The sequence below is a fragment of the Gymnoscopelus braueri genome (assembly GCF_963280865.1).
Source record: "Gymnoscopelus braueri genome assembly, chromosome: 10".
Classification (NCBI taxonomy): domain Eukaryota; kingdom Metazoa; phylum Chordata; class Actinopteri; order Myctophiformes; family Myctophidae; genus Gymnoscopelus; species Gymnoscopelus braueri.
The window spans coordinates 6135017-6148681 of NC_137611.1; the positions used below are offsets into that span (position 1 = coordinate 6135017).

The following is a 13665-nucleotide window of genomic DNA, read 5'->3' on the forward strand; positions in this document are numbered from 1 at the left end:
TTGTCGCTGTCCTGTCGGGGCACAAACATTTTATGGCCAAAACCATTACTTTTCAGGAAATGGAAAAAATAACCTGTGTTCCAATGGATCCAATGTAGTTATTATTTAGTCACAAGCTCTTGTGAATACTTTTCAATTGTTCAATATTATATAAAAAATAAAAAACACAGACACACTTTTCAAAAACGTATAAGTAGCATAAACAGCTGATCTAAGCTCACAACATGTAGCACCACTTACTTTTGTGTGACACTGACTGTCATACAATGTATATAGTATAAAAATAGGGCATTAATTTATTAAATAAAACATGAAAACAAAGAGATTTCTGTTTTCGACAGCATTGACATGTTATACAAGTGTTTCTAAACGTTCTAAACGCTACATGTGTCTGCCTGTCTTTGATTCAATCAGATTCCCCCAGTGATGTCATCATCTCTTTTCCTACTGATGGAGACATGCTGGACTTCCTGGTTCAAACGGGCGAGATCAGCCACAGTGACGGCCTCCTGGCAACCTGGTATCACCGAGCCAACAACAAGTCTGAGATGAGGAAAGCTCTAGAAAGTAAACGCACGCACGCACGCACGCACGCACGCACGCACATTCTAACTATTTCTTTCCGATTTCCTACAAAAAGAGAGCATACAAGGAGTCAAGGACACAAATAGGAAAGGTACAGTTAAGGTAATCATGGCATATGTCTTCACGATAACCCCAGCCTCAGTATTACAAGTTACAATCGGTCTACTTTTTGGAAACTCTGGTATTATTGTCTCTTGTTATAGCTGAGGTTTTTATGTTTTTTCTGTATGTATAGTGTTTTTTTTTGTTTGATTAATGTTGTTTGTTTTTAATGGACCCCTGAGTCACAAATAAAGTTGATTGATCGATTGATTGATTGATTGATTGATTGATTGATACAATAAGTATATCACTCAGTAGTAGTACTCTATGGGTATAAGTAACAGTGTCTCCGATCTCCTCAGTATGGGGCGAGAGACGCCATATTATAGCAGAGACAGCACAGCACTTTGCCAGCCTTTTTGCCTCCTTTTTGCAAAGCATTGAGACACGCACGCACGCACGCTCACACGCACTCACACACTGTTATATCACCTAGGAATTCCACATCATATACACACAGCTATAACCTTCATCATCATCTTCATCTATTCTCTCCTCAGGTGATGTAATGATCTAATGATGATGTAATGATCTAATGATGATGTAATGATCTAATGATGAATTTCTCCTCAGGTGATGTAATGATCCTGGAGGCAGACGTCAACACGGACCCCAACATGCCGAAGCCCATCCCGCCCATCCCTATCATGGCACACCCCCCTTCCATCACCAGTGACAACACTCTGAACCAATGGCTGGACGCCGTGTTAGCCTCTAGAAAAGGTAGTGGACTAGGGGTGTGCCGATATATCGTCCCGCGATATATTGCGATACGTTTTCGTGACGATATGAATCGTTTTGGGGAAAAGAAATATCGTTTAAAAAAAATATGTATATATTTGCTTCATTTTTTATTTTTGCAATAATAATAATGCAAAAACAGAAGCATTTGTTTGCATTTGCTTCCCCCCCATATATTTTCATAAGCTTTTTCCCCCCCCCCCATATATTTTCATAATAAAAAAGTGCCATAGGCTATATCATATAGTATCGTATCGATATCGTATCGATGTCGTGAGCCCAATATCGTATCATGAAATTAGTGTATCGGCACATCCCTATAGTGGACCCTTTAATAATTCGGCCAAGGACCCCCATAACTCTGAGAGTGTACATTAAAGGTCTGGCACACTAAAGGTCTTAAAGGTCTAATTGACGAAATGCTGTTGAATGTCATGCTTGAGGCGAAGAAGATTAGGAACCAGCGCAAGAATAATATCAAGCAGTCTGAGGGATAAACAATACAGGAACGATTAAAAGTTTGAATCCAAACTTTTCTACTCCACTACAGTACATCAAAAAACAATTATTTGAGTTTACAGACAAAATCATTATTTGAGTTTACTGACAAAGTACAAATCTACGGTTCTTCAAAGCCTACGGTTCAAGAGCTAAAGGCCACAACTTGAAGTGGGCAGTTATCACACCACCTTGAGGCCAATAAAAATAAAGATAGAAGAAGAATGGGTGTGGGGGTTCCTCCATGGCCTCCTGCACAGTTTCACGCTGATCGGTCCAACGGTAGACATGAAGATACAAAGCTACAGTCTACCATTTTCAATGCAAGCCTGCGAGGGAGTAGGCTTACAAGAAGAGAAAAAAAGCAAACTAGCTGTAGCTGAAACCTGAAATTGTGTTCACAAAACTAACTAAAACTGACTTTACTTACTAACTAAAATCATAAAATCATGGGGGGTGGGAGGGGTGCAGATTGGAGACAATCAGTGGTGTCAGTGGTGTAAAGTGGTGTAAAGTACTGTAAAAGTGGTGTAATCAGTGGTATAAAGTAAGTACATTTACTCAAGTACTGTACTTAAGTACAATTTTGAGGTACTTTTACTTTACTGGAGTATTTCCAATTGTCTATACTTTTACTAGGCAAATATTGTGCTTTTACTCCACTACAATTATTTGTATATATTAATTATTACATTATGAAACATTTACATTAACCACTTTAGCCCTATTTTATACCTAGGCTATTTGAAAATAGCAGATCTACAAGCTCACAACGCGTCACGATGAGCTTGTAGATCGGCTATTTTTAAACATTTTAGTACTTTAACTTTTGGTACTTTAAGTGCATTTTGATACCAATACTATTGTACTTTTACTCAAGTAAATTTTGAATTCCGGACTTTTACTTGTAACAGAGTACTTCTACATTGCAGTGTTGATACTTTTACTTAAGTAAAACATTTCCTCCAGTACCTTTTCCACCACTGAACATCATCATGCAATGACATCACAATGTCATCATCACACCCATGTCATTTTCTTTTTAAATGAATTGTCGAACACAAAATATCAATTTAGCTGCTTTTAACAACAGATCAACTAGCTTTCTAGTAACATCAGCAGAACATTAGTTGTGAACTCTGATTCAGGGCGGAGCTGCTGTGTGAAATGATTCACTGGACCGTACATCTGAAAGAAGCGCCACATACACTCTTCCTCTCTGCTGTGGTGGTGGGGGACAAGCTGTACTGCTTTGGAGGAGACCGTGATGTTCACATCTTCAACACAGTCTCTTTATGCTGGAGGAAGTTGACCCCAGTGGCACCTGCAAGAGTTCCCTCCGTGCGTGGGGGACAAACAGTTGTGCTGATAGAAGATACAGTCTACATCTGGGGAGGCAACATGAGAGAGGAGCACTGCAATGTGCTTTATGCATTTGATGTCGACAACCACAGATGGTTAAAACCCAGGGTTTCCGGGACTGTTCCACAGGGGAGGTTCAACCACTCAGCCTGTGTCCTGGAGAAGGTCATGTTTATCTATGGAGGAAGGTCCATGTTACAGTTTATCTACAAGTTAGATACCAGCACAATGGTCTGGTCTTTAATTCACACCAGAGGAACTCCACCACGTGTTTCATCGCATCACTCTGCCACCATCATCGGGTCAAAGATGTTTGTATTTGGGGGCGATGACTATGAGGGCTTCGAGGTGTACAACAACAACTTCCTCAGAGTGTTTGACACAGAGACCAGCTGCTGGCTGAACACACCTTCTGCACAGCCTCTTTCAGAAAGACACTGGCATCATCCATCATTTACCTACAATGGAGAGCTGTACATATTTGGTGGTATTAGCCGGACCTTCGATCTGTGGAAATTGAATCCAAAGACCTTCTCCTGGAAGAAGGTTGAGCTCAGGGGGAAAGGACCATGTCAAATACGTAACATGTGCTGTTGCATGATGGGAGATCGTGTCATCCTCCTTGGAAGAGACAAACGAGATAATAACACTACCATATTAGACTTTAGTCCTCATTTGAAGACACTATGCAAGCTAGCAGTTATTCAGTACGATCTGGAGCAGTCTGAACTGCCACACAACATCAGGTGGGAACTGGCAGCCATGACAGCCAACAACAAAAGCGCAGGTGTCCGCCAGGCCGGGTTGCCTACCCAGCGCAACCCAAAGAAATGGGGTTACAAAATTGTGGGAGTAAAAAATATATAAAATAAAAATAAAAAAGAGAGCCCGCCTGGGAAGCCAAAGGTCCCAGGTTTGATTTCCCGACCTGAGTAATATGTGTTGAAGTGTCCAAATTATCTTATCTTACTACTATAATTGACAAAAGCTCTGAAGTTCGTCCGGGATTCGCAAGCACAGGATCACTCCACATGCCTCCAAGACCTGTCACAGACTGTTGATCAGAGCTCTGGCTATTATTTAGGCATCTTACCCCACCTCCATCAGTGATCAGACTCTCGGCTATCAGACCCTCAGCCTGATCTGGCAGGTTGCCATAGCAACCAGATACAGGAAGTTTGACCTCTTAATCACAATTACAGCAAACTCAAAGAGTGACGGTGTACTAATGAACATATTTCAAGGACAGCAGCCCAGTGACAACACTCGACTGCCTCATGATGGCCATGGTTACCCACAGTACAAGCGGCCCAATGACGGTCCCACCACTGAGAAGAAAGGCTTTCTATTTGACAGCAGGTGGGTCGTGAGGTTGGGAGGTTGGGACTAGAAACCTCTAGTTATAATTATTATTAAAAAATAGTTTGTTATGAAGAAAAAACTAAATATAGTCTGGCACAAATGGCCAGGGCCTATATGGGGACTGGGGAGTTGCGTCATGGAATCCAGAATATATATATATATATATATGTATGCATATTCAAAACAAAAACAACAACAAATAAATTAATAAATGATATCACGACCTACGGTTCATGAGTTGAAAGGCCAGAACTTGAAGTGGACAGTTATCACACCACCATGATGTCAAAAAAGAAAAAAAAAGAAAAAAAGAAGAAGAATGGGTGTGGTAGTTCCTGAAAAGTTTCACGCCGATCGGTCCAACATTTGGACAATCAAAATCTCTTTGAGATACACATAATGTCAATGTGGTGTCATAATTACGCAAGTATGCACGCTGACATTCAAGAGAATAAAAACACATACATAGAATGCACGCGTTTACCTTGTTGCCAGACCCAAGGGGGTCGGGCTTACATGAGGCTTTGTACCTGGCTGTTTCGTCCATACATGGGCATGGTCACTTTGTCCTCCGGCCCCAGCCAAAAAAAGTCTGTCCCCCTTTCGTCCATACATGGGCATAGACACAGGCTGACACGTCATGTGGAGTCCGGCTTAGCCGTGACGTAGTGCTCTGATCTTATAAAGTACTTAGTCTGGGTCTGGCAGAACCAGGTCTCCTGGTCTTGTTTTACTTAAAGAGCGTCTGATAAATGCCTACGTTGTTAGTGATGTATTGTATAGGCCTAACTGATGTGTCATTCACTATATGTTTACTGTTGGTACTCACATCCTCTCTCTCTCTGCTCACATCCTCTCTCTCTGCTCACATCCCCTCTCTCTCTCTCTCTCTCTCTCTCTCTCTCTCTCTCTCTCTCTACCTCCTCTACAGGAATCAAGCTGGACTTCAAGTCTCTGAGAGCAGTGGGTCCATCTCTGGAACTGTTGAAGAAAAAGAACGAGAGCGTGAGGATCAACAGACCCGTGTGGCTCAACGCTGACATCCTGCTGGGACCCAACGTTCCTGAATTCATGCCTGTGGTCAATGGAACCGGGTCAGAACATCCATCCTGTCCCTTCATTTCTACTGATCATTACACATAAGACAACCTGCTGTCAGTAGCAATTCTTATTGTGGTGGAAAAAGTACTCTTCTTTTTTTTTTTCTTTTTTTTTATTTAAAAATGTACTTGAGTAAAAGTACAAAAGTATTGGTATCAAAATATGCTTAAATTACAAAAGTAGAAAGTACTCATTATGCAGAATGTCCCATCACACAAGTTTTCTAATGTATAAAAATCTATAGCAGATCTACAAACGAGCTTGTAGATCTGCTATTTTCAAATGGCCGAAATGTATATAGGAAGTGGGTAATGTATGTTTTGTAATGATAATCAAAAACAAAAAAGTAACTAAAGTTTTCAAAAAATTGTAGTGGAGTAAAAGTACAATATGTGCCTCTGAGATGTGGTGGAGTAGAAGTAAAAGTATTGAAAATTGGAAATACTCCAGTAAAGTACAAATACCTTGGAATTGTACTTAAGTAAATGTACTTAGTTACTCTCCACCACTGCTTCCTGTACTGTATTTGTGACTCTTGCTTTCTTCCCTCCCTCCAACGTTTCTCCACTCTTTCTTGTTACCTTCCCTTCCATATCCTACCTTCCTATTTCCCTACCTTGCATCTTGTTAACTTATTCCTTCCTTCTCTCCGTCCTCTATTCATTGCTCTTGTATCCTTCCTTCCTTCCTTCCTTCCTTCCTTCCTTTCCTCACCTCCTGTAGATTTCTCCTGTTGATCGAGCAGACCTTTCCAGATGTGACCGTGTCCCCTGGATGGAAGGTATAGCATTTCTCTTCACCACTTAAACCATACAGCAACCTTTTTTTGGTAATACATCAAATGCATAGAAATAGTCACCTAGGATCATAAATAAACCAAGAACCATCATCAGTCTAAACAGAATGATAATAATATAATGATGAAGTGCTACTGGCTAAAATAATGAGTTTAAAAGGTCCTTGGTGCCCATGTCCTGGTTTTTGTTCATTTGTCTGTTTAATTGATTATTTACTGAGTTCTTCATGCAAGCATGAACCACCATGTGGGACCACTAGAGGCACTAGAGACATTTGTTTTGTATAAGGAGGAGTTGCTCCGATACCGATACCAGTATCGGAAAAGCTGCCAAAGCTGCTTAAAATGCTGGTGTCGGTATCGGTGAGTACGCCAGTCTATGCCATTCCGATACCACATATGTATCACATGATGACGTTTAATTTACAGTCATATTTTGAATGCTTCAGTTGATGTTGCACTACTGTTTTATACTCTTACTCTACTATTTACATTAATATTTTACTAACTTACGCAAGTTATGGGTATCGGGAAGGGAAACAATGGTATCGGTACATCTACTGTAAGTGCTTGGTTAAGATCTGTTCAAATTAAACAGAACATGGACTGCTTGGGGTGTTTATGCTTGTCTTCACATCACTGTGTATGTTGATGTGTTTCATTCAGGTGACCTATTCTCCTCCGTTTACCGCTACCTACACCAGGGCCATGGTGGAGGACATGTATGAAATAGTCAAGAACGTCTCCCAAAAGGTGAGATCAGAAAAGACTTGGCATGTAACGATTCACTCAACTCATGATTCGATTGGAATCACGATACTAGGTTCACGATACGATTTTTCACAATATTTTCCAGACAAATGGCCAGAAAGTCTTATTTATTTATTTATTATTTATTTTTCTTACACAAATCCAGTATTTTTTATTTTTTATTTTTTTTACAATACTGTGTTTTATATCCTCTTTTCAATACAGTAGCAAATGACTGAAAACTTTTTTTAAAATAAATTCTCTTACAGAGATCCTGACTCGATTGTGCCCTCTGTTTGCATCGCGATAAACTTTGTATTAAATCGATTTAAATTGTCACCAGTTTGAATCGATTTTAATCAATTTACGATAAATCATTACGTGCCTAGAAAAGACACATTTAATTATGCTTCAATTTGGTCACGATACTGCCGCTTTCTTTGTGAGTATTGTTTGGGTTAATAATTGTCCCCTGTGATAAATGGTGCCTTTATATTGCGCCATGGCTTTAGCCAAAGCACTTTACAATGTGCATAACATTCACACACACATTCACACACACCGATGGCGGAGGAAACCATGGCCGGGCACCAACCTACAGTACTCATCAAGAGGGTTCATCAGGGCCTTGCTCAAGGACACTTTGACACTAACTCAAACCCTACAGTATACAGCAATTCCCAGTACGTCTAAAGGTAGGGTAAGTGATTTTTGTTGTTGTTGTTAAAATAAGTGTTAAACAGCTCTATATTCTGATAGTATACTCATTGCTGTAGAGTGTTTGTTTAATGTTTAGTAACAGGAGTCTCCGTGTTTCTCCTGCTCTTAAACAGAACATGCATTTTCAGGTCGGGAATCTCGGGATACCCGTTTGATCCAATCATGAGAGAGAACTTGCAAAGAATACAGAATTACAAGTGATATAGGAAATAAATTAGCAGACACAATTGGAACTGAAACACTATAACAATTTAAGCTGATGAATGGGTACTCCTTCCTGATTGGCTGAACTTTTTCCACCCAACCTGAAAATGTATTCGGTTTATTAAAGAGCTGGAGAGACATGAAGACGCCCTGTTACTGAACAAACACTCAATGATTACTATCAGAATATAGTGCTTTAACCTTTTAAAGTAACACGTTTAGTTTTAACCCTACCACTTACCCTACCTTTAAATCGCCATAAGGCTATGTAGAATAACATATACTGTAGTTGGTTGGAAGCTTAATATACAACAAATAATGATTTGTTTCTTCAGGTGACGTTTCCTGTTCATGCGTTGTTGGCTCGCAGCGGCTGGGAACACATCAGCTGGCTTCTCAGCCAGTCGCCACGGTAACTACAGTGTTACAACACTGTCTCTATTGTCCCACGCTAACACAATATATATTGTTGCTGTTGGATAGAAGTCCAAAACCGTTACTTTTTTTGGGTCTTTAAAACAAATTAATAAAGCAGATCTACAAGCTCGCAACGCATCACATCGTGATGCGTTCTGAGCTTGTAGATGTGCTATTTTCTCTACTTTGTATGTAACATTCTTGTATGATGAACTATAGGTATTGATAAAAAAAATAAAAGTTTAAATATGCCCGACAGCATCGATATATTGTTAATGGATTTAGGCTCTGAATCACTTAATTCTGCCAATTAAAACAAGCTAGATAAACAACCGCTCATATTATTTTTGCTTATTTTACACATTTTCCCACCAAAACAGTTTCTCCCCTGTTCTGACTGTCCAGGTTTAGTCTCACCCTGTGGCAAGGCAAGACCCACCACCCCACCGTCAATGACCTGCTGTTTGTACGGGACAACAGCCATCCAGCCAGGGTGTACTACGACATCTATGAACCCACTCTGTCAGCCTTCAAAGAAGCAGCCGGTAAGAGACACTTGTCCAGTCAGAGTTTAATGTGACGTCACACAGTGGTGGAAAGTAACTAAGTACATTTACTCAAGTACTGTACTTAGGTACTCTTTCGAGGAATTTTTACTTTACTTGAGTATTTCCAATTTTCAGTACTTTTACTTCTACTCCACTACATCTCAGAGGCAAATATTGTACTTTTACTCCACTACATTTATTTGAAAACTTTAGTTACTAGTTACTTTGCAGATATAAATGATTACATTATAAAACATACATTAACCACTTCAGCCCTATTTTATACCTAGGCTATTTGAAAATTGTAGATCTGCTATTTTCAAACATTTTAGTACTTTTACTTTTGGTACTTTAAGTACTTTTTGATACCAATACTTTTGTACTTTTACTCAAGTAAAAAAGGTATATATATTACTTGTGTTTGCAGGGCAGCCGGGCCGTGTCAGGAGATTCTATCCTGGAGGAGATCCGATGGATTACTTCCGACCCACGCGACACAACGACGTGCTGTCTGAGCAGACGGACAGGGCCAGCCTGGACGTGCGATGGATCGCCATCACTGACCGAGCAGATCTGTTATCTCAGCTGGCAGGTAGGGGGCGCCGTCACCCCGTCACCGTTACAACATTTAGAGATTTATTGTCATACAAATGATTCTGATTGAATCGTGTGTGTGTGTGTTTTTTGGCATTGAACATTAGAACGTTTGAATAAAAAAAAAAACATTTCTGTTTGCCTTTTAGGCTTCGTAATCAGACACTCTTGAAGGTCCAGAGCAGGGGTCTTCAACAGGGGGTCCGGGACCCCTAGGGGGTCGTCATAGTTACTAAAGGGGGTCCGCCAAATCTTTGTGTGATAGGATTTAGTTTTTTTTACATTAACCACTTGAACCCTAGAATTATTTTCCTGAGGGGAACATTAGCCGAAAATAGCAGATCTACAAGCTCTCAACGCCTCGCGCTGCGAGGCGTTGAGAGCTTGTAGATCAGCTATTTTTGGCTAAGAAGGTGTAGAGGGAAAAAAGAGCAGACAAAGTAAAAAAAAAAACTTTCATCTGAAACGCAATTTTATACAATATAGAGTAGGGGGTCCCTGCTTCATCTCTCTCTCAGCTAGAGGGGTCCTTGGCCTGAAAACGTTGAAGACCCCTGGTCCAGAGGGACCGAAACGTCTGTTAATTTGAATAAAAGCTGATGCTGCTGAGTGAGAGCTCATGATTTTTGTTCATGATTTTTGTTCATGAAATACTTTTTTCATGATCACTTCAGTTGTCACTGTCCAACGCACCTGCATCTGAAGGAAGTGTATGTTGCAAATATTTGCTTTGCATAGACGCAAAAAAATAAGAAGAAATAAATTGATAAATACATACAAACACAAAATAAATAAAATAAATTCCATTAATTAGAAAACAAATGTTTAAGAAGTTGTGAAAATAGCCGATCTACAACGCTCACAACGCATTGTGAGTGTGTAGATTGGCTATTTTCACTAGGTTGGATCGCGGGGAGATAAGAGTTTTTCTTTTGGGTCTCGGGATAAATTGTTTGGGAACCCCCTGTTTTATACTGTGTGGAGAGACAGTGGCCAGGTGTCTCCCCTTCCCCTGATCACCTCCGACTCCACCCTCCAACCAGCACTGCAGCAGAGAACAGTTACACAGCAGGGGGCCAGTTGCACCACCTCACACTAAGTTCAAACTTAGTCTAGTTATAGCTTAAATGGCTTTTTAAAAGCCATTTAAGCCATAACTAGGCTAAGTTTGAACTTAGTGTGAGGTGGTGCAGAAGTCCCCAGGGGGCCGTCAGTCCGTCACTACATTTATTCACTAGATCTCATGTCATATACACTAGTAAAGATGAGATTTCTTCCCTGCATTGTTGTCACGTTCCTGCAGATGGCGGCAGTGCTATGCTGGTGGTCAGGGTTGGTTCTGACAGCAGGCGGCCGGGGGTCCCAGTGATAGCAGCAGGATCACCTGACAGCACCAAAGACCCCCCACTCACACTACAGGTACGGCGTCACTATATCACACCCTAAAGAAGAAAGAGTTTCTTATCACGGAAAAAAAGTCTGTGTTGTCAAGAATAACGACATGAACAGCACCATTTGTTTTATGGGAATTGGTGTTTTTTTTTTATAAATCTTAGGTGGGTTTTTATAACTCTAAGGTGGGTTTTTATAAATCTTAGGTGGGTTTTTATAACCCTACGGTGGGTTTTTATAAATCTTAGGTGGGTTTTTATAAATCTTAGGTGGGTTTTTATAAATCTTAGGTGGGTTTTTATAAATCTTAGGTGGGTTTTTATAAATCTTAGGTGGGTTTTTATAACTCTAAGGTGGGTTTTTATAAATCTTAGGTGGGTTTTTATAAATCTTAGGTGGGTTTTTATAACTCTAAGGTGGGTTTTTATAAATCTTAGGTGGGTTTTTATAAATCTTAGGTGGGTTTTTATAACTCTAAGGTGGGCTTTTATAAATCTTAGGTGGGTTTTTATAAATCTTAGGTGGGTTTTTATAACTCTAAGGTGGGTTTTTATAAATCTTAGGTGGGTTTTTATAACTCTAAGGTGGGTTTTTATAAATCTTAGGTGGGTTTTTATAAATCTTAGGTGGGTTTTTATAACTCTAAGGTGGGCTTTTATAAATCATAGGGCCATAAAAAGTCTTATTTGGATCACTTCCAGACCTTCACTGTCTATCACAGCTGGCTTTTCAATAACAACACACTTAACAGTCTCCAAACTAAATGCACATGCAGGAGTTTGTGGAGCTGGTTGATGGGACGTCCCGGGGGTCCTGGGGCGTCTACCTGCGCCTCCACACCCAGGACCTCCTGCAGGCCTCCCTGAGGCTGCTGGACGCAGCCTACAGCATGGAGCAGCTGTTTAGACCCGTCTGGGTGAACATGGATGTTCACCCAGACGGCTTCAACGCACAGGTACCCGTCTGTCTGTCTGTCCGTCTGTCTGTTGGTTGGTTCAGGGGTCTTCAACAGGGGGGTCCGTGACCCCTAGGGGGTCCTCAGAGTTACTACAGGGGGTCCGCCAAATCTTTGTGTGATAGGGAACATAATAGCCGAAAATAGCCGATCTACAAGCTCACGGCTATTTTCGGAGTTGGTGTGGAGGGAAAAAGAGCCGACCAAGTACAGAGGCAATCGTCAAGTTGACTAAATATAGAGGAATTGAAAGGTTATTTGGATTCATTTTCATGAATCCAACCATCTATGAAATCTATGAAAACGTTTGATCTGCAACACAGTTTTATACAATATGTAGTCCCTGATTCATCTCTCTCTCTCTCTCTCTCTGTTAAAGGGGAAGACCATTCATTTTCAACATTGAACTGTCTTTAATAGAGCTGTTGTGTGGAAATAAGAAAAAAGTCCCCCCCCCCTTCTATGTTGCCTAGAACTGGATAATTGATTGAGGTCATGTGATCAGTGACATACGCAGGGTGTACTTTTGACTGAGGGGGCGGAGCCATAAGTACACCCTGCGTATGTCACTGATCACATGACCTCAATCAATTATCCTTTTCTAGGCAACATAGAAGGGTGGGGACGTTTTTCTTATTTCCACACAACAGCTCTAAGGTGTATTAAAGACATAGTTCAATGTTGAAAATGAGTGGTCTTCCCCTTTAAGGGGTCCTTGGCCTGAAAAACGTTGAAGACCCCTGTGTTAGTTAGTTAGTTCCTCCATCTGTGTGTGAGGATACAAGGAGCCGATTTTGTGCTCCATGTCAGTCCTCTAAATGCTGTATTCCGACTATCTTCTGAAACTAAAACATTAATCTGTTACATTACACAATCAAGGTAAAGTCATTACTGATGGTATTGCCAAGGAATGATTTCTAAATCTCATCAAACGGTGGTCCCGTGGCTCAAATGCTGAATAAATAATAAATAGGCCTTAATATGAAAAGGGTTGAAAACCATTGTTTTAGTCGACACCGCTCTGTTGTTCCTCCATGCAGGGCTCCTCCTCCTTATCGTCGTGTAAGTTTGTGTCGACGGTGGTGGAACTGTTCCCCTACGTCACCCTGGTCCTGCCCTGGCGGTCTCTCCTCCTCCACCAGGAGAACATGACGATGATGATGAGGAGGAGAAGCACCCGCGTGGCTCTACAGCTGAGGAGCGACTCCTCCCTGCCCGGGGAGGAGGAGGGAGAGGAGCTGGACGCTCTGCTGGACATGAGGGACAGATACGACCTGCTGGTGGAGGAAGTGATAACGCAGAGAGATGAGGAAGAAGGCAGAGCGAGCGCACGTGAACGGCCGGCGGTCTTGAACGCTGTGATGGACGTCCAGCCTTCTCGAAGGGGCAGCAGAGACACCAGGCTGTACCACTTCGTGGACCGGACATTTTAGTTATTTTTTTCTTTTTAACGATTCCGGTTCCTTCATCCATTAAGACCGGAAACGCATCTGTGTCATTTGTTAAGACTACTTTGGCTATTAAAAAAAAAAAACAGA

The 13665-nt window shown here is 41.0% G+C and overlaps 1 protein-coding gene across 1 annotated transcript; it reads left to right on the top strand.

The window, feature by feature from the left end:
- Window positions 1-443: 443 nt before the first annotated feature.
- fam151a (family with sequence similarity 151 member A) lies at window positions 444-13560 on the top strand (the record flags this gene model as incomplete). The annotated part of the gene is made up of 11 exons (XM_080438942.1): window positions 444-567; window positions 1261-1410; window positions 5582-5744; window positions 6475-6532; window positions 7214-7300; window positions 8557-8633; window positions 9044-9183; window positions 9614-9778; window positions 11084-11199; window positions 11951-12127; window positions 13168-13560. The coding sequence occupies exons 1-11, from the start codon at window positions 459-461 to the stop codon at window positions 13558-13560; spliced, it is 1635 nt and encodes a 544-aa protein (XP_080295068.1). The 5' UTR covers window positions 444-458.
- Window positions 13561-13665: the final 105 nt, after the last annotated feature.